This window comes from Semicossyphus pulcher, unplaced genomic scaffold (genome assembly GCF_022749685.1).
Source record: "Semicossyphus pulcher isolate SPU_LCO1_2020_fin unplaced genomic scaffold, fSemPul1.0.p SCAF_6, whole genome shotgun sequence".
Lineage (NCBI taxonomy): Eukaryota > Metazoa > Chordata > Actinopteri > Labriformes > Labridae > Semicossyphus > Semicossyphus pulcher.
The window spans coordinates 7,061,099-7,082,317 of NW_027211737.1; the positions used below are offsets into that span (position 1 = coordinate 7,061,099).

The 21,219-nt window shown below is 41.7% G+C and overlaps 1 protein-coding gene across 1 annotated transcript in view; it reads left to right on the forward strand.

Annotated features, from left to right (window-relative positions):
• Window positions 1–21,219, forward strand: part of kremen1 (kringle containing transmembrane protein 1) — a 78,804-nt gene that overhangs the window by 35,468 nt on the left and 22,117 nt on the right. Inside the window, exon 3 of the mRNA XM_069683143.1 lies at window positions 2,535–2,626. Coding sequence (XP_069539244.1) covers window positions 2,535–2,626 — 92 coding nt within the window. The remainder of the gene's footprint in view (window positions 1–2,534; window positions 2,627–21,219) is intronic.

A 21,219-nucleotide genomic window follows, 5' to 3' on the forward strand; every position in this document is an offset into this window, starting at 1 on the left:
CAATGAGGTGTGTCAAAGCGAAGAGAAAAGGTCTCCGGCAATTACAGTCAGGACTAAAAAAATAGCAATGTCATCTTAGAAGGTGTTTTTTTCATCGACGAGGTGTGTTTTTTTTTCCTGAAATCGAGCTTAAAGAGCCGTAACGTCACCGAGACGAGCTCCAACCGCTGACTTGCTGCTTTGATTGCATTTATGAGTATTTAAAAAGTTAAGAGTCATAATTTACAAAGTCGGAGGATCCCCCTGGAGATATGGAGCCAGCACAAAGCTTTTAGGTATTTCTATCTTCAATCCCACCTCTCATCGCTTTTGTAAGTGAAACTGAAAAGCCAAAGCACCGAGGGGCCTGTCAGACGTATTATGATGGGTTAAAAGTGCCTTGATGAGGTTCAAAAGAGGCTGCAGCCTCAGACAAAGGCTTTGCCCCATCACCCATCCCTTTTTTCAGGGCTGTGTCTGGCCCTGAACAAAGAGCCTCCCCCCTGACCTCCACCCTTCAAAGACCCATTGGTCTGGCCCGTGACTGACATGCATGGTCAGGCCTCCAGAGTGCAGAGGAAGCAGCTAAAGGGGTGCTGCTGGGATGATTGACACAGCCAAGATAATCTCCCACCGAAACATCGTTGATCATCAGCCCTCTGCAGCGGGGTGTCAGTTGATAGTCTGTCGTTGAGTTGTTGCCCTCATACGTCTGCATCCCCCCTTTTTCCCCCGTTCTTCCCTTTAACTTAACTTTCACTTGTCACATCCCAAACACAAAGAAACTTTAAATGCACTTTATCTTTTAGTTTATATACTTTCATAGGCCAAAATAAAAAAATGTGCATTGCTACCAATATCTCTGAAAGAGACACAACCCGGGTTACTATTAGATGGTTAAACCTCAGTTCTGTTTCGTCCTGCTTGAATGGGTGTGTAGAAGTTTAAAGTGATAATTAGAAGATTTTCATGTAAATAAATGTCTGTTAAGTCTCTGTCTATCACCGAATGAGGTAACACAATGGTGACTGAGCCTATGGCCCGCTGATGAAAGCCTTTGCATTTGCAGTATTACAGACTGGGTGTCTGTGGCGACTTTCACTGAAAAAATCACAAGTTAGTGACGCGTTTTCCATCAGCCAGCAGTGGTTGGTCTGTCAGAGAGGGTAGGCGGAGCTAAGCAGCTGTTTTTACGGTCTCTGCAAGTGTTGCAAGTAAACAGTAATCTACTATGGCTGAACAAACCAATGACTGTATATATAGATGGAGGACGCGTCTTATCTGCTCCCATTGTATGAAATTGATGCCAAAATAGCCCCTGTGACGGGCGCTGCCATCTTGCGATGGTGATGTCATTTGAAGCCAGGGACAGCGCAGTAGAGATCGGCGGGTGTAGCCGCCGTAGCCACTTCCGCTAACCTAAACACACACTTAACTCACCGAAAAAAAGGCAAGGATCCCGCACACCGGCGTGTTTAACAGCAGAACAGCTTCTCTGTGTTGGTCTGAGGTTAACGTTCACAGGTATGGAAACTTCAATGACTGTAGTGATTGTTTTAGTTATGTCTCCTCTTGCCGTTCCTCCTCTACTCTGCTAATCAGGAACAGAGCCGGATTTGTCAACAGAGCTGTCAATCATCATTTTTACAGCATCAAATAACTAATTAAAAATAAACTTGTCAGAATAAATGAACACTTTGACATACATCAGCATGATACAACTTCAAAAAGAAGTGAAAATCCAAAGAAAAAGAAACAAACTCGACGCTCAGATGAAGCAAACAGTCTAAAAAGGAAAGCGACCGTCAGCCAGGAAAATCAAGAGTTACAACCGGAGCCAACCGTGGACGTCACACATGCAACACTGTCTGGATATCTGGGACGTGTGCTCCCGCAATTACCGCTTATCGCCACAGGTGCCGCCAAAGAGATGAAACTGAGATCTTTGAGATTACAACTTTAGATAGAGACATTGGTGATCTTACTTATGTACAGTATATTTTGTTGTCAGTCGTTTCTGATGTTTGCAGCAAATAAGTAGAAAAGAGAGACTAACTGTGACGTCTAAAAACTACCTGTTAAAGTGAATAGCTTATCTGCACTGCACATCTGTAGTTTGCAGTCACACATAAGGTTGCAGGCTGCAGGTTGTATGTTAATCAGTACATTATTTTAACAATCCATCCATCTGTCAGACAAGAGTGGAAAATGATGTGCCGATATAATCTGCCTCAGCCCGAAGGGGACGTCCTCACATGTCTTGTTTTGTCTGACCAGCAGCCAAACTCTCAGGGATTATCATCAAATTTGACAAGAAAAACATCCTATGAAAAATCAACATAAATACATGTGAACAGGTGTGTTGTGTGTTTTTTGGAGGACAAAATAAGGAGGTGACAGAGTAAATAAGAGATGTGGCAGTGTGGAACATCGTTTCCTGATCATTTCTGGTCCAAAATAAACATACTTTTACCAGGACGCTAAAATGGAGAGGAAAAACAGGTTGGACTGTGCAGTGTGGACTTGCTCTAACTGTTCCCCCTCTTTGTCTGCAGGAACCCTGACGGGGACGTTCAGCCCTGGTGCTACATTGCTGATCATGAAGACGGCATCTACTGGAGATACTGCGACATCCCAACATGCCAGAGTAAGAGATCCCTGCCACTCCTTTAACTTTCTGTTTCTCTCTCGCTCCCTCTCCCGCTGCTCTGCCCTTCCATGCCCTTCGGGGGCATATTATGGGCACAAGAACCGGCCATTTTCATAGCTCTGCTCATCTGCTCGCTGCTATGAATAGCTTTTATAGAATGTATGGCTCGTAAACAGCTATTATCATCTAAAATATGCCTCTAATTGCCTCCCGTCACCCCTCCTCCTGCCATGCCCGGGCCTGCCCCTGCGTTAATGCGAGCTGTCACTCACAGCCTGTCGGTTTGTGTGTGTGTGTGTGTGTGTGTGTGTGTGTGTGTGTGTGTGTGTGTGTGTGTGTGTGTGTGTGTGTGTGTGTGTGTGTATGTGTGTGTGCATTTCTGTATCTGAGTTCATAAGTTTCCCCTTTGGGTTTTAGCTTGTTTTGACATGTTTTTTGATGTGAGCGATTTTTTGCATCTACCTGTTTGTGGATGTATTTGTGTGTTTTGCTCCCTCGTGTGTGCGAGTGTCCCCGTCCAGTCGTTCCTGACTCAATGTGTGTGTGATGGGATGTTTATATTGGGAGATGTTGTGCTTCTGTGTGTCTTCTCTACTGGATTGGCACACATTTACAAAGAGATGCCTGTCTCTAATCCCATTACTTTCATTCTCACCACCTTTTTAATCGCCGCTGTTGAAGACTGACTCGGGCGGATCAGCCTACGCTGTTTTTAATGCCAGAGATCAGACTTCCTGCAGAGGAGGTTCAGATATAGTGATTTACTGTGGACATGTTTTTCAAGAGTCTCACATGCTTATAATTCTTTACTTTATGAAACAGTTTCCAGCCTGTTTTCTTCACTTTCCAAGGCTTATTAGGTCTGAAGTGTTATTGCGTACTGAAAAAGAGTCTGGTGACTGAACACAATGTGAGAGAGAGCGGCGGCTGCAGAAATGTATCCGAGCGGAGCTCAAATATCCATTTAACTCAAACAGATATTCATTACCTCTTCTGTCAAATTACATTCCCTTTCTTTATGTAATCAACCTGTCGTTTTATTGCATTCCTCCTCCTCCTTCATCTAGCCTCTGTTCTCTTCAAAAACACGTTATCTGTCTTTCTTTATAAACTCTGTTAGCTTTCCATCTCAACCTTTGATTTCTTAATATTTCATGTTAGCAGAATTTAGTTATAATCTTTTTTTCTGAAAACATTGTCAGGGCATGAACAAACCTAAAAGACAAAGGGACCCTTCTAAACTCTCTTTAAGAGCAGCTCCAGGCATGTTAGACGTATAAATGCTCTGCTTGAAATAATAAATTGTGTCGGTGTTTTTCTGCAAAATACTTTTAATTATTAATTCAGTTCAAATAATTTTATTTATCTGTTAGGAACTTCATTCGTGTAAGAGCGTCAGTGCGTATACAGTTCACGCACACAACAACATACCACACATACTGTCTATCTGTATCTATCTATCTATCTGTAGAGCAATCAACAGTGGTAAATGAAGCTTTAAAACATAATAAATAAGACTTAATGAATAATGCAATAATGTTAAAGTGCATGGAGTTAAGGAGTTTTACCTCCTCCTTCTCCCTCATTAAAAATTCCTGACCCTGCAAAGGCCCCGCCCACTATGCAAATTTCCAACCGCCCCCTCTGTCGCGCTCCTGTAGCTTACATCGACTCTGCCCATCAATCCATCAATCTCAGCAAGCTCAATGCTTGTTTTGATATTTCTATTTTGCTACGTTAGCTTTTGTATGCTACACAATGGCAAGTGGTAATATAGGGGTAATTCAGCAGTACATGTTCGAACCGGAAAGCGATTCAGAAGAAGAAGAGGAGCAAATTGGACAGGGTCGCATACAAGTGGACATATCAGGATGATAATGATAATAAATGAACGGTAACAAATGAAGGCACATCGTTTCTCCTTGTTGAAACTTAGCTGGCTTGAAATGTAGTAATTAGTAGTAACGTTAATGTTAGTAGTCAGTAGTGAGTTTGCAAACATTACGATGACGGTTACAGCTGGCTCGCGCATCGACAAAGTGGTTGCCATAGGTTACACATAATGATATGCATAGCGTCAGCCCGTCCATTAACGGGATTGGCTCCCCAAGTTTGTGACGTCTCAGACCTGCCAATCTGAAAACGTGTTGTTCAGCCTGTCCTTGGTACACTGCAGTTTAAAAGCAGACAGGCCCAGCCATGGAGATGAGGTCATGGTGCAGGTGCATTTGTCGTCTTTTACCAGTTAAATGGTGCATAATCTGAGTGCAACATAAGACGCAACGTGCATAGAGTTTATATTTGATCATTAATTCATTACACATATTATTATGTTAAATGACCGTGCATTAGAGAAAGCACACATTTTTTGCCCTTTGCAGGAATCCTCCAAACCTCCTTGAGGTGAACCGTCCCTGTTTGTTGCTAAGCATTATGAACCTCCAAGTCTGAACCTCTGATCTGAGGGCATCTTACATCGTGAATAATGAACCTTTAATAACAGGGAAATCCTGCCCTGTTTACTTTTGACCATGCTTTTGCTCTTTGATGGCCCAATGGCTTTCTGCTGGCTAAAGATAGCAGTGCACCAACCATGCACCTGACCGCACCTTGTTTTAATGCAAACTTGGGTGCACAGATGGGTGCACATGCTACACTAATGATCAGACAGTGCACGGGCAGAGCTGAGGCGTGGAGATGCTGGGACTTCTCTCTGCAGTAGGTACCACCAGACCTCAAGAACCTAAAACCCCCTCCAGCTGTCGGCCCCATTATCCTGTCTGAGTAGTGCTTGACTGAAGCCTGCTGTTTGAATGGCTCAGGACCCATTAACCCATCTAATAATGCCTCTTTGCTGCATGGCCTGTGTGCCATTGTATTTGTTTGTCCTTGTTGTTTACGTGTGTTGTGTAATGGAGCGTGTGCGTAGACTTTTGCCCGACCTATTTCAGACAACTTGTCCTTTAGCTCAGTTTTTTCTAGGCCGATATCCAAAACCTTTGTGATTTGGGAGGAAAGAAGAGAGCAGCTCAAACATCTCCATTCGGAGCCGGGCTCGTCTCTTATCGTTCGGGAAATGAGGCCATCTTTTGTTCCAGCAGGGTTTCCCATGTGCTGGTTCAGCCTTGTTTTTGTCTACGATCCAATACTTTGCAGTTTGTAACCCATCCTTGCAACATGATGTGGCCGATTTCTAACGACTTAGAGCTTCGCCTGTATCAAATGCTGTCTTACATGAGCGTTCCTCTTTCTGTTTTGGCATTTAAAGTTCTGCAGAGCCCTGTAATGTAAGTAAAGGAGATGAGGTTTGCTGTGTCGTGAAAACAAGCCTGTTCAGTGGAGACGGTTTCTCCCTGCAGGGATACCAGGGAGCTCTAAGACGCGAACGCTCTGTCTCCTCTATTGTGAAACCACAATCGCCACGTGGTGCCTCACCTTCTGGCGGTGCCTGTTCTTAATCTGCTGCATTTCAAAGCTTCAGCTGCCAAGTGAGAGCACGCTGATGCTCTCTCAGTGTCAGTGTTTTCTACAAAAGGCTGAAAAACACGGCGATGTGCCAGAGGAAGGGCAACAGTGGTCTTTGTTTTCATCTAGTCTGGCTTTTGTTTTGTCTGTGCCTTCGTTTTGTCTGCTTTTTCTGCTTAGGTTTGATGTTGCGTGGTTGGGAGTTGGTCACCACTTGCTGAGGCACCTGGAGCCTGCCAACGGTCAGCCTGTTATCCAGCTGGGTGCCCTGTCATCTAGGGTCATGCCACCCTGTTGAGGGTGACACACCCTGCTGGAGCAGGTCACACGAGGCCAGAAACACATATTCTGACAGGGTGGATTATAGTGTAGGTCACGCCATTTGTTGATCCTAGTAATCCGTCATGGCAGCAATTATCATGTGGTGGAAATATCCAAACATTTCAAAAAGGCGCGCTGTCAGGGCACATTGACTCCTGCACAAATGGACATTTCCACGGTGTGTCATAGCGGACGCTGGTTTTTCAGACCCTTCTCATTCCCAGGCCACTAACTGCTCAGCTAAGCATAACCTTGTCACGAATGTTGTTATTTATCTCATTTCCCTGTGAAGCAGACCGGCCACGCTCTGCTGAAAACGAACATTTCTAAAACCTCACCGGCGCCTCCTTCAGCCGATTAAGTTGAGATACCTTGAAAGTAAAGGTTAAGGAATAAACAGGGGCTCTTTAATTTAGTGTGAGGTTCAGTTTTCTCTGTAAGATCGCTCAGTTCAATACTGATTTATTAACATCAAGCCTCAGTGCGCAGGGCGGGGAAGGCTTAATGTTGTCTGACTGAGCAGTGCTGATTCTAATGAGGACTGAGGAAAACACCAGTGGAGCCTCTGGCCAAACAAGTAGGTTCACTAGATAAAAACTCGAGTTGACAGCTGAATCCATTATTAAGGGACTGAAGTTTTTAGTTTTGAAGTTCAGAAGTCAAATGTAACCTTGGAGGTCTGGAAAAAGCTCAAATATCCCTTCACGTTACTGATTTATGAGATTACAACCAAAGTTATCGACATTTTAAAGAAATCCAGTTTGGTTGTGTGTTAATAAGAGCATTGTACACTGTAAGTCTGAGTGTTGCGAATGTGCAGATGTTAAAAATCTTGTTTATTTGATGATTGACGGTGTGACGGGCCTGTACAGTGTTTCCCATTTCAAAGTGTTCCACACTGTTAGGACATTTTGTTTCGCCCTGGCTCCTTTAAGCTGACATGCGTTTGCTTGACGATATGCGCTGGTTGAATTTGACTGACACAGATTGAAACTGTCAGGGTGAAGTCCTCAAGCGCTTGCCAAGACAAAGACGCTTTGATCTGCGTGTCTGAGAGTTCATCACTCAACAGCATGTAACCGAGAAAAACTTGTTGTGCCACTGTGATTCCCTACAGCAACGATACATGCAGGAGCAGTACGGTGCAGGAAGATACTGCGTTGGAGTTTATTTTACGTGGGGGAATGTGGAAGTCAAGTACGACAGAGGAATATATGTTGACGATAAGCCCTTTAAAAAAATATCAAAATAGATTTAGAAGGTTTTTATGACATGTTTCTGGGACTGTTGTCAGGTGTGTGCCAGTGTTCTGGTGTTTTGTAGGTGATTTTAATCTTGTTTTAGACTCTTCATTTCCTGAAAAACATAAAATGACTAATGACAAACACTCCACATTCTGGCGTTTACTAATTTTGTGTCCTCGTGTTTTTATGTCCCTCCCACATGATACACAGCATCTACACGCTCGTGTAACCAGTGTGATCTTGTCGTTTTAAAAGTATGACAGACGAGGATTCCCAGTTTGGTTGTTTATTGTGGTGATGGACAAATAATGCAATCACTGTATTGTTCTCGAACATGCATTCAGGACCATACTAGAGATATAGAAACACTCAAACACAGCTTGACAAGTGGCTAACTTAGCTAGCAACACAGCATACATGCTAATGTTTGTCGAACAAATACAGTGAATATGCAAATCTAAAAATGCAGCTTTGTCCATGTCTAAACTTCTCCAGGCTATATGTGCATGAATATGATCAGAGATTTGTGAACAAAAATAAACAGTCTCAAAATAATCTGCACAATGCTATGGACATGACCTACCTCTTACATCCAACGTCTGTCCCTTGTGGACAGCCACACACGTATTTTTAAAGTGACACGACACTGAACACACACACACACACACACACACACACACACACACACACACACACAAAATACATAAACATAACACACATATCTAGATCTGGTAGCATGGCAAGTGGAAGCATAATTAACCATGTTCCACCAGCTAACAGTTACAGTGTTTGTGTTTGTTATTGTCTCACATTCAGCACTGTGTTCTACTGTAAACGCCACTCAACATCCTTGACAAGTCCCGCCCTAGTTTACAAAGTAAACGTGTAAAAAGCTGGGATCAGTTAACACCGTCCTGGCCTGTTCATGCAAACTCTCATCTCTTACCTCACAGGGATCAGGCTTTCAATGTGAAACAAGTGAAGAGCACATGGGTTTGATAAAGTTCTTTATTGACTGACCAACTTTTACCTGACCAGGTGCTGAAATGTGTGAGTCCAAACTCCCTTAAAGTGTTTATAAGATAAGATAAGAGAAAACAGTGATAACAGTAGATACAACAATAATAGTACAATACTAAGATAGTAACAGCAACAACAATAATATCAATGATAATAATAAGAAATAAAGAAGTGATAATAAAAATAGCAAAAAATAATACAAAATAAATATATACATTATTTACACCCTTTTACATATATATGTAGATATGGGTGGAACAATGCACATAAAATGTGCAGGTAATTAGAATTTGAATATGCACATGCTGTGTAACATTTTGCTATTTTTAAATTGCAACTGAGTATTGCATTGAGTATAATATACTATATTTATAAACTGTATATATGTATATATATAGCTCTGGAAAAAAGTAAGAGACCACTCCAAAAGACCTCCAGGAGTGGCCCAACATCTCCCAACAGCAATGTGAAAGTCTTCCAAGATGTATGGAAGCTGTGATTAAAAACATCTTCTGTGCATCTCTTTGTTCTCTTAACCGGCCATCATTTTCTGCAAAAGAAAGACCTCAATGAAAATGTGTGTTTTGGAAGTAGGAGAAATTTTGTTTACAATCAAACAAAAGTTCCTATTTCAATCAGGAGAGACTTCATTAAGATTAAACAATTATTTATTTACAAGTTTGGAAAGAATGAAATGTGCAAAGTCTTTAGCGATTAGACTCCATCGTGATGTCTTCATGTACCTGAAGGTGTCGAGAGCAGGGGCCGGATTCACAAAGCATTCTTAGGAAAAAAGATCTTCTTAAGTGCAATTTTTTCCGTAACTTTATTATTAAGAAAAAAGTTAAGAAAAATTGATAATCCTGAATAAAGTTCTGTGTTTTCCTAACTTTCTTCTTAATTTTCTTCATAAAAAACTTAAGAATACATGAGATTCTTGAAAGCAAGATGGGAGGTGAACGGGGTGGAGGAGGGTTGCAGTGATCGAGCTGAAACGACAAACTGTCTGCTGAACAGACGAGGACAGCTTTAAAGTTCGACAGCAGCGGGATGATTGGTCGACAGACGTCGAGGCTGAATCTGGTTGGTTTAGGACTTAAATAGTATACGCCCATAATCAGCTGATCACCAGACAGGAAGGACAGAGCGGGAGAGAGAGAGCGTGATGTGAGATTTACTTGTAGAGCACCATTCATACATGAAGCAATTCAAAGTGCTTTACACAATTAAAAACAGACCATTAAGAACATAAATGACATAAAGGCATAAGGCAAAAATAGATACAAAAAACTAAAGTCAATTGGATTAAAATAATTAAGTAAAAATGGAGATAAGAAGTTCTGTAGTGCAGCTGCATAAAAAACAATATATATTTACATTATAACCAAACATTTATAAAATCATTGCACCTTTTATTACTCAGGGGTTTTGCAAAATTTGACATATCCTTTTCTTTTTCTGTTGTATGTCATTTTTCATAGTGACTTGGTGTTCTGTTGGTGTGTTATTTTAGATATGTACTGTATGAGTGAACACAGCTTCATGTAGCACTGTTGCCCAAGGCCAAGTTCCACTCGGGGACGGTGATGTTTATCTTATCTTATCTAACGTTAAAGTAAAGATGGTTCCTGTTAACAGCCTTGGGACAGAATGCATGGATTATATTTTTAAATACAGTATATTAATAGTGTCTTTTGCATCGACACATTGTTATTGTGTCTGACAATGCCTGCAGTGTTTGGTAATGAGACTCATTATCAGTGCGGCAGAATTTCCGTAAGCTACTCTGTAATAAAGCTGTCAGCGTTTTCACACTGAGCGTTTCACTCACTTGATATACGACTTGACTACCTCTCTTACAGTAGGTCATACCTCCTTCTTCTATTTGAATTGAGAGAATGTGCGATTAAGCTCACCACAGAACAATAGTCCTCGTTCAGGACGCGTCACATTCTGGCGAGCTGAGCAGACACACCTTGACGACATTAAAGCAAACTTAATTTGCGTTTGGCTCAAGGTTCTGTAACTGAACGTTGATGAAAATATGCAGTGATGAGATAACGTCTTCATTAAGGGTGATTTATGGAGCCGCTAAATGGAAATATGGAGTTGTAGGACACCTGAGTAAACTGTCAGTTAGGCTTTAATGAAGCAGAGCGGGTGTCTCTGTCGGAGTTACTCTTGTTCCACGCCTTGGTAGGAAGGTAACCTCAGTCAGAGCCTTTGTTTTTATACCTGACTGTGACACAATTAATGTAGATGTCCTTTTCTGCGCTAATACAAGCTGGTAACTGTAACAGTTTTATTAATGACAGAACATAACTACACTTCTTTGCAGTTTGGAGCTTCTTACTGCGTAAAAGGAGAAATAGTTCAGTCAGAAAACCTGAAAAATACGAAGAAGCAGGGCTTTAGTTAAAGATTATAGTTTATTTCTCTGGATCATGGTGTTGGGTGTCAGCACTCTTTGGTTATTGTAGAGATTTTGATATTATATTGCTGATATTATTGGTACAAACATTCAACAGATGAATCGTAATGCTTTTGATGATTCTCCGACTGTTTTGGTTTCTCCACCAGCGGGTTCAGAGTTGTTGCTTATCCAATTAAATATCTTAACTGGATGGATTGGCACAGTACATGCTGTATGTGTGACATTAATGTTCCCCGGACATTTTCTCTGAGGGCACGAGGGTGCTCATGTTTAATTCCCCCCACAGGAGGAATTTGGTGTTGCTTTGACTTTTCTTGAAGTGCCCACATCAGGTTTGTATTTGTTTACATACCAAGAAGTCATCGAACACAGCTATACTTTACAGTTATTTCTGTGGATTTGTTGAAGTTATAATCTCAAAGATGTCAGTTTTGTTCTCTTTGGCGCCACCTATGGTGATGAACGGTAATTGAGGGAGCACACGTCCCAGATATCCAGACAGTGTTGCATGTGTGACGTCCACGGTTGGCTCCGGTTGTAACTCTTGATTTTCCTCGCTGATGGTCATTTTCCTTTTTAGACTGTTTGCCTTCATCTGAGCGTCGAGTTTGTTTCTTTTTCTTTGGATTTTCACTTATCTTTTTTTTGTTTGTTCAGCCATAGTAGATTACTGTTTACTCGTAACACTTGCAGAGAGCGGAAAAACAGCCGCTTAGCTCCGCCTACTCTCTCTGGCAGACCAATCACTGCTGGGTGATGGAAAACGTGTCACTAACTGGGCACCGCTTGTGATTATTTTATGCAAAAGTCGCACCAGACACCCAGTCTGTTAGGACCAGTCTGGTCTTAAATGATTAATCGATTGTCAAAATTGATTGATTTGATTGAGCCTTTTTATTATTATTTTTAATTACAATATGACTGTTTCTGCACTAAGTCTGGACTACAAATAACCAAGGCCAAATCAGTTCCAGGCCGAGTCTTAGAGGAGTTGGGGACAAAAACATGTGTCAAGTCAGACAGAAGATCAAAATCAGCAGCAAACGCACCATTGCATTAAAATATACTGATTAATGAGGCTCTCAAAGGTAAAGAGGTGTGTCTGTCTCTGCGAGGAGCATCCAACCATCAATACTGTGAATAATTATAAATACACACAGGTGTTTCTGCTGTGAAGAAAATAACAGAAGATGGATCGTGTTGACATCTTTGAACATTTTATAATTGATTGAAAAAGTCAAACGGCTGAATGAAAGCATGCGAGTCAAAATAAGCAAGAGGCAGAGACAAAGCAATCATGTCGGACATGTGGTGTGGAACCTGAACCCGGACTGCAGCACCATCACAGCATACTGAGGCAGGTCCAGGCATCACAGAGTGCAGGAGGGTGTGTGTAACTGTGTGTGTGCGTTTGCTCCTGTACTTATGACCTATGAGATTTACAGCTTCAAAGTGAGGACATTGTTGAAAAGTGAGCTCATTTTGGCCCCTTTCTGACCTCCTGTGGGTTAAATAGTGATAACTGAGGTGAGGGGGAGGTCAGTACAGAAACCTTCAGAGGGTAAGAGAGGAAAACTGTTCCATCAATTTTCTAAGTCTGATCTAAAGTGTGATTCATTTGGTGTTAATAAAAATACTTGTCAGCATAATCTTTGTTACTCCCTGATCATTTTCTTATCTGCAAAACAAACTTCACAAAGTGGAAAAAGTTTCAAAATGTGAAGAAAAAAATTGTGCGTGAAATGAAAAGTTTGTCAGAATTTTATTTAGAGAATACTCATGTTGACCAAGAGGCTGAATTTTCTCATCCAATTTGTACCGTCACTTCTTTCTTTTGGCTATTAATTAATTTAATGCATGAGAGCTTAAACTCTAAATTACTTTTTTGGCCTTTTAAGCTGTTATTGATAGCGAGGACAGTGGATAATGAAACAGGGGAAGAGATAAATGGGGGGATGACACTCGGCAAAGGGCTGAGGGTGGGAGTTCGACGACGATGGCCTCTGTGAATGGGCTGCCAATGTAACCGCTGGGCTCAACCAGCACCTCTTTTTTTTAAAAAACCTTTTTTAACCCCAATAAAAAACTAGCTAACTAGTATCTTAGAGAAAGGATCCAAGAAAAACTCTTTTGTCCAGGAGACAAAATGCGTATAATAATAATTTTTGGCAAGGAGTTCTAACAGTTTGTATATTTTTTTCACAAATATCCAAAATGGAAAAGAAAGACTTCTGACTTATTATTTTGCAAACATTTAACAATACAGACAAAAAAAAAAAGACAGACGACTCAATAAATAACAACAGAGACAGCAACAACTGCGGCCATACAGAGCATATAACAGCAGAGACTAGTGGTGGTGGTTGTGATTGTCAGTTATTAGTCAGGTAGTGTTCAGGTTCTGCATGTGTCAGTTGAGTCAGCTTAGACGTTAGTGGTGTTGGATGTGTGTAAGTGAGGGGTAAGGGAGTGGGGGGCTCATATGCAGCAACGTCTGGCCTCCCCAATCATACACTTGGCTGCACAAAGACCCCAGTGAAAAGAGGAACATTATTCCCCTTTCCCGCCGAAATTAGCGTGTTGAAGTGGGTTTTTCAGACCTGGGAAGACATGCTTATTGTCTCTGTTCCCATTGCCAGAGGAGTGTACGTCTTTCGGTCTCTTTTCTGCTGCGTCACTGTCTGACGTCACAAACGTGCGCGAAACAGGGTTAGTAAACAGTGAAGATGTTATGGTGGTTAGGTCTTTATTGTATCTATACTCATTCAGTCTGTTTATCAAACTCGGCGCCGACAAATTTGGAACGATGTTTGAGCGCTGCTCGGACGGAGACGGGCGGAATTTGTAGCTGATATGACGAGGAGCTGCAGAAATTACCAACGGAGCATAGCATCGCGCCGGAGAGGGGGCGGAGATTAGCGTGTCGACACGGGTTTTGTGTTCCCATCAATGCCGATCGGATCCGAGGCGATAATTACTCGGGCCTAGTGCAGAGTCATTTGACCGGGTCTGAATGCCGATTTAAGCCTTTCCCATGAAGCAAAAAAGCCGAGTGTTAGCGGATGTTGGTGGGTTTTTTGACGAGTGGGAAAGCAGCTTCGAAGTATTTTTTTTCACTTTTTGCCTTTGTTGGCTCGGACAGCTGAAGATTGATAGGAAATTGGGAATAGAGAGAAGGCCGCAAGTCGGAGTTGAGCCCTCGGCCGATGAGTTGAGGGCGGCTGGTCTACCGACTGAGCTAAACCGCCATCCCAAACTTCTGACTTGTTCAATACATTGAAGAGTAATGGCAAATGATCCAGCAGAACCAAAAATAGAGGCTTATCACACTGTTACCGTGAAAAGAATTCAGTACATTCATAAAAAAAACCTACTCAATGAGTGCACCTGCCTGAAACCAATGTCCAAATTTAGCTTTTTGGCCATAACTCCCCAGGCTGGTAAATTCATCTTCTGCCAACCAAATTAACTTATACATTTTTCATAGAAATATGCCAACAGCCTGCTTTTAAGAGCTCTTACACGTATAGAGTTACAGCAGGTGCTGTGTGAGTAGATTTAGAGGTTTAATATAAAACCTGGATACAATGGAGGTTTTATGCTTGGAGGGCTGAGGCTAAAACTCCACTAACATTAGATTTGTTTACTACTCACACACTGCAAGAACAGGAGAGAGTGAGTCAGGAGCAGTTAACAGAGTCATGATGTCCTACAGTTTGAAAACTCAAGGAAAAAATAAGAACTTAGAGAGGGAGAGACATTTTTTAATGATCTTAAAGGTTCACAGGCGGTCATTATGAATGGTTTGTAGCACAGACATCTGTCAGTCTGTCATTTCCCCTTTCACCTGCATGAGGCCTGTCCTTACCTGGCAAAGAGCGCTGGGGTGCTTTGAACATGCTCTTTGTTATCTTACTCTGAACTCTGACCTCCTCTTAGCTCCGCCCACACCTGCCCTCAGGGGAAATACCTGCCTGCAGTGCTGCGAGGAAGCTCTCAGACAGAAACTGGAGAGTAGAGACTCTCACAAAAACAAGCCAGAGGACATCAGGTAGATTTAATCTCTCAGCCTCTCACTCCGTGGCTCTTTCTCTCGACATGGCTGAGGTTAAATCAGCCGGGGCCATTAGGGAATTGGAGGTATTGATTACGAGGAGAGCTGGTTGTGTAGAATGTTTGCTAATGAGAACAAGTAGAAGGCTATTGTTTAGTGCTTGTCCTGAGAAAGAGGAGATGAATAACAGGGCAACCGATTTAGCTCAGGAACAAGGGCTCACAGCCAAATGAATTAGCATTTAGCATGGTTCTGCACAAATGCAATAAATGCCATTTAATTTTGAATATTGTTTATCAGTTAGCGTAATACAAACTAACAACTTTGCCTGTTTCTAGCAAATGTTTGCAAAATGTTTTAGAGTAGAGAGATTTGTAATGACAGTGAGAGACCTACTTTACAGATCTACATGTTGTAACTCTGTTAGCCAGTGCTAATGTAAGCATGCTAGCTGCTCACACTGACAATGCTAACAGGGACTCCCTAAAAACATGGTATTTTAAAGCTGTGCGTCTTTGCCAAGCTCTGTGACATCACTGCAAAGCTGTGTCTCCATTCAGCAGTTAATAATATAATGTTGTTTTTCAATTTAGCCCAAAGCATTAGCTTTACCTAAACCTAACTGAGTAGACTATTTTTGGTGACAGAACCAAAACAAAATGTGACCACTCCACAATATGGTAAAAGCAGTAGACTTCTTTTGTTAGCCATTAGCTAATTAAGCCCCTGTTAATGTTAAGGCTAATATTAGCTTAATAGCTTTTTGAGCTACGTTTAGCGACAATCCAATGTAAGCCTATGATAAAGCGCATCAGGCACCTGTGTGACACAGAACTTAATAACATCTGTCTGCCGAATGCTGACGAGCTGTTGCTATATGTTTACAATGTTCACTGTCTTAGTTAAGCATGTTTATGTTTGATAATTAACACCAAACACAAACTACTGCTTAGCTAGTTAGCTAGGAGTTTGTGCAATTATCATGAGGGTGGCATCAATTTCCCATATTTCACTCAAACTAACAAATGTCATGCTGCTGGTGCCCGAGGGAAGTCAGGGTCACCAAAGTCATCTGTCCATCCAGTATTCAAAATTGTTATACCGTCTGGACCAAACTGGTACTTGCTACCATCCGCGGAGTCATACAGCTAGCATGGCTAATAATGAAACTGGTTGGTCCTTTGATGTGATACAGAGTCAGATATCTTGGCAACTCCTCTCAAGATCATGTCGCAAATGATTAAATTATGAGGCCTCTATTTTAAAAGCAGCAGGGTCCATGAAATGTGATCTGGATATTCATCCAAAAAGAATTATTTTGTGAACTTTGGTGACTTAATGACAAACAAGATGCAATCTGACAGAGACAAATCTGTTGGATAGACTGCCATGAAATGTGCTGTGCAAATTCAAGCTCCCCTGAGCCTTTTGATTTCTGTCATGAGCACTCAATTAATCGTTGTTTTGTGTTGTTCACTCAATATTTGGAATGAAATTAGCAGAGCACATCTTTGATCAATAACCACAACCCTTTTTTCTCTTGTTCGACTGCAGAACAAAGAGTTGTATTTAAAGTTCAGGGACTGTTTAAACTCCAAGAAAACAATCTGCATGCTGTTATAGAGCTCATTACTTTCATTGACATAACTCTCTTTAAGCTGTAAATCTTGTGGTACCTACACTCACAATTGTTTTTTCCTCTCTTTGTGTTCTTTGTAGTGACCCTGCATTGTACTTTCATTCAACATCTTCTTATTGGAATTTAAACAAAGAGTGATTTGGATGCAGCTTGTTTTTGTTTGCTGTGATTATGTTACATGTGAGAGAAGGTTACAGACTGATATATGATATATTAGGCACATGTTTTTTTCCCACCTAATTGCAGAGAACATCAAGTCTCCCCCTGTAGTGGAACTGATATCACGCTTACCCTTCTTGTAGCGGCCAAAAACTGCCATACCGCAGACATCTTGCCCCCTTCTTCACGCCTGACGGAAGAGGCGTGGTGCAGGCACTGCACGCACACACACGCGCCGAATTAATGTTGTAGCATTGCATCAAGCTTTTTTAGGGAATCATCAATCACTTAGGCATAATTAGATATGTATAAATATATACTTTTATTGTTACCAGATAACCAGGACAAACTGCCACAGAAGACAAACACTGAGGCGATCACTTTGGGGACTCCCTAAAAACACGGTATTTCTCCCGGATGGGCATGGTTTCGTAGGACAGGACGGCGAGCTCTGCGACCGTCTCAGTGCTAACTTTACGTTAACAGGTTTCCTGTGAAACAAGCCTTTATGTGCCGAGTGCTTGGTAACGTTTATAAAGAATGAAGTTACCCGAGTCTATTGTTAAGTGGGTTAAATGCTTTAACCCGAACTTCAGCAGTTTGTCAACAAATTTAAAGTGAATCACACCTTTTGTATGTACATGGAAGCTAACTGCCTTACAAGCTCATTTGGGCTGGGCATCTACTGAAGCAAGGTACTACACTGATATCAGAGTACAGACCCTCCATTAGTATATCTATGATGTTGGACATAATTGTGTCTAAATATATTTTAGCACTATTCAGTTGTTCATATTTTCCATTATAACGTTCTGATGGTCAATTTGAGAATTTGTCAGCAGTCAGGTAGAGGTCATGTGAAAATCCACAGGTCTTGTCATGTAGCTGTGCCAGCTGTACAATGAGCTAGAATCCAAGTGGATCTTCGTAAATCAATGATCACAAAAAAATAAAAGTCATCTCTGTGAGGTCTCCTGTAGGTTTAATCTTGGCGTTAAGGCAAAGATTAGGTTAATAAACTTTATCTTAGCTTATCCAAAAACTGACGAGATGAGCTGAATGCGAGCCAACGAGAACGTGCATCAGGCACACAACGCTCTGTGTGACGCGGGACGTTCTGGTACCGTTCCCGGGTGAATTACCGTGTTTTTAGAGATTCCCGATCACTTTGGAACTGCATGATGCTAAATGGATGCGCGCCTCTGTGCTTATCTAACGCCTGAGGTGGTCACAGAGTGTCTGCTCATCTTTCTCATCCTCCAGTCACTCTGGTATCAAGTCCCCTGGGACTCCTCTGGGACACAGGCTATGTGGTTCGTCAGGGGAGGCGGAGTGATGCATCATGGCGGCCATTTTTCATCTTCTCTCCCCTGTATTGTTCGGCCCGGTCTCTGAGAAGGCACTAATTATTCATTTAAAGCTCCGGCTCTTCCCTCTTCCCTCTAATTAGATGGTTAGTCACTCTCCCAGGGCCCCGGGCTGGGGCATTGATCTCCTCCATCTCAATCTTGTTGTAACACAGCCCCCACCACACACACGCACAAACACACACACAGAAATGTTTAAACGGGGTAAAAGCGGACGTGCAGATACAGTAAACGTGATATACTGACACAACTTACACTGAAGCCTCTGTCTCACACTGGCAAACTCAGTCTGTTAGATACAAATACTTCTCTTATTCTGTCCAATAATAAGCCCCTTATTGTCTGACTGTAAACTGTTCCCGTCTACAGGCTGGATAATTTATCATCTCCATAGAAAAGCAAAGCATAAACCAAACAGAAACACACAACAGCAACTCCCACCTCCTTACAAACAATACAGAGTTTCCAGAAAGGGTCGTCTTTTGGGACTTTGTGGCGTATTTCTCTGTTTCTCTTCTTGTGTTCTCGCAGGCAAGACTAATCACAGGCTAGATGAAATGCAGCAGCTGTATTTGTTTATGTTTATTGAATATACTGTACTACAAAAGGGGTAATAAATGGGGCTGAGACACAATGAGAGGGAGACGGAGCGAGGAATAAAGGCAGAGAGGCAGACCGGGATAAAACACATAAACATGCACTGCGATAAGTGTTGTTGCCGAGCTCTGTTGCGCGTCACATTCCTGGGAAGGCCGTGCGTGTTCCACTAGGTGTGTGTGTGTGTGCGTGCGTGCGTGCATCAGAGCTGAATAGTTAACCTGCTGGTGGTTCATTAATGGGTTGGCGGGATTGTTTCCAAGAACATACCTGTGTTAAATTACCTGCATCAAGCCTTTTAGCACTTGAGGAATGTGCTTTTAAAATCCTGCCTCTCCTCTTTTGACCTCACAGATTTAACACCCCTTCTTTAATGTGGAGGCACTAATGACTTTTAATGACTTTTTTTGTCTTTGGTTACAGTGTAATTGGATGTTAATGAAGCAGTGGTGCTGCTTTGAGGATGATTATGGCCACAGTGAACGCTAAGGTTATGTTTTTTCCACCGTTTCCTCTTAAATAATCCGTCCATTTCACTCATGCTTCCACAAAAGATACTTATCACGCATTCTCTGTAAATCACAATTTTACTTTTAACCGATTCCAAGCTTAAAGTGCTAATCTCAAAGAGCTCCTTTTTGTTCTCTTTGGCGCCACCTATGGCGATAAACTGTAATTGCACACTTCCCAGATATCCAGACAGTGTTGCATGTGTGACGTCCACGGTTGGCTCACTGGTTTGAATTACCATGACCTGGATGACTGAGAACCTTCCCATGTCTCTTACCCGCTCAACATCTCTTAGATGTCAAAGACAATGTAAGAAAACAATCCATGAGAGAAATCCGTGTCCACAAAATGTTTCAAGGCTAATGAGGCATAAAAAGAAAAACATTGAAATGTTTATCCAATCACTTCAAAAGACAAAGCATGTGATATCAGACAAGAAAGACAAACAATGAAAGAAGAGGAAGGCAAAACACTGTAGCGGGACAGATAAACTATGAAGAGAGGCTGTTTTGTCTCATCAGTAAGACACGGTGGCTCGGCTGATCTGTGCTTACATTTACTCTGCATGTAGTTAAAACGCTGTCTCACTCATCGCTAACATCTTCAGGCTTTCAGTCGAGCCTCGCAGCTGCTTTAATGCACACTGCTCATGAAAGTTAAAGGCACAAATATGATATAAATGATACCAAATGTTTTATGACCAAATTGGTATATAAGACAGGAGACGTCAGAAAACCCTCTAAATTCACTTACCTAACTTTAATGATAGACCAGACGTGCCTTTGTTTAAATATATTCTTTTATTTTTATAGTATTCTTTGAGTTGTACATTTTAAAGATTGTTTTTTTTTTTTTGGCCTTTATTGACAGGACAGTGGATAGAATTGGAAATGAGGCAAGGGAGAGTGGAGGATGACAAAGCAGCAAAGGGCTGAGAGTCGGAGTTTAACCCGGGGCTGCAGCGTCGAAGGCTTTGCCTCTGAACACGGGGCGCCTGCTTTAACCTCTGAGCTCAACCAGCACTCCTCTGACTAGTACATTTAGTATGAAAGTAGGGCTGCAAGCTGTGATTCCTTCTGTTATCGGTTAATCTGCTGAAATTTGAAAACAATCCGACACATTTGCACATCCGAGGTTGATTATCTGTTCATTTGGATATCATTCAGAGCTTTTTGTACTTATTTAAAAGTGTCCTTTTTAGAGATTTCAGTGTGTTGGATATTGGGTTCACTTGGTTGTTGTGTGTTACAGCCCTATCCGTCTTATTGTAGTTTGTGGTTTTGTTGTAACAATGTTTACGCTGCTGCATGGTCTAATAATTTAGATTTTACACTCAGGGAGGCTTTTTTCCTGTTAACCAAAGAGTATATGTGAAGAAGAATACCCTCAGATTCTGACATCTGAAGGATGAGACCAGCGTTTATTCTAAGAAAAAGGACTCAAATATTTAATCAGTTATTAAAAACAGTTGCAGATTGAATTTTCTGTCATGTATTTTACCACATAATAATTGTTTTAAAGCTCCTGTGAGGAGTTTTTCTGTGGAAAACTGACTGAAATTAATTCTGATGCCTCTAGATGAGCTACAAAAACAAACCAGACCATCAGCAACAAGATAGATTATTTCTGTATAGCTATATCTAATGCCTGAAACAGCTGGCGGGGGGGTAGGTGTCAGACGAAGCGATTAACTGCACGCTGCCTTTGTTTACATTTTCCAGGGCAAAGATTTTAAGTGAGCAATACATATGATTGTTAAGGAAAGCAGGATGAGATGTTT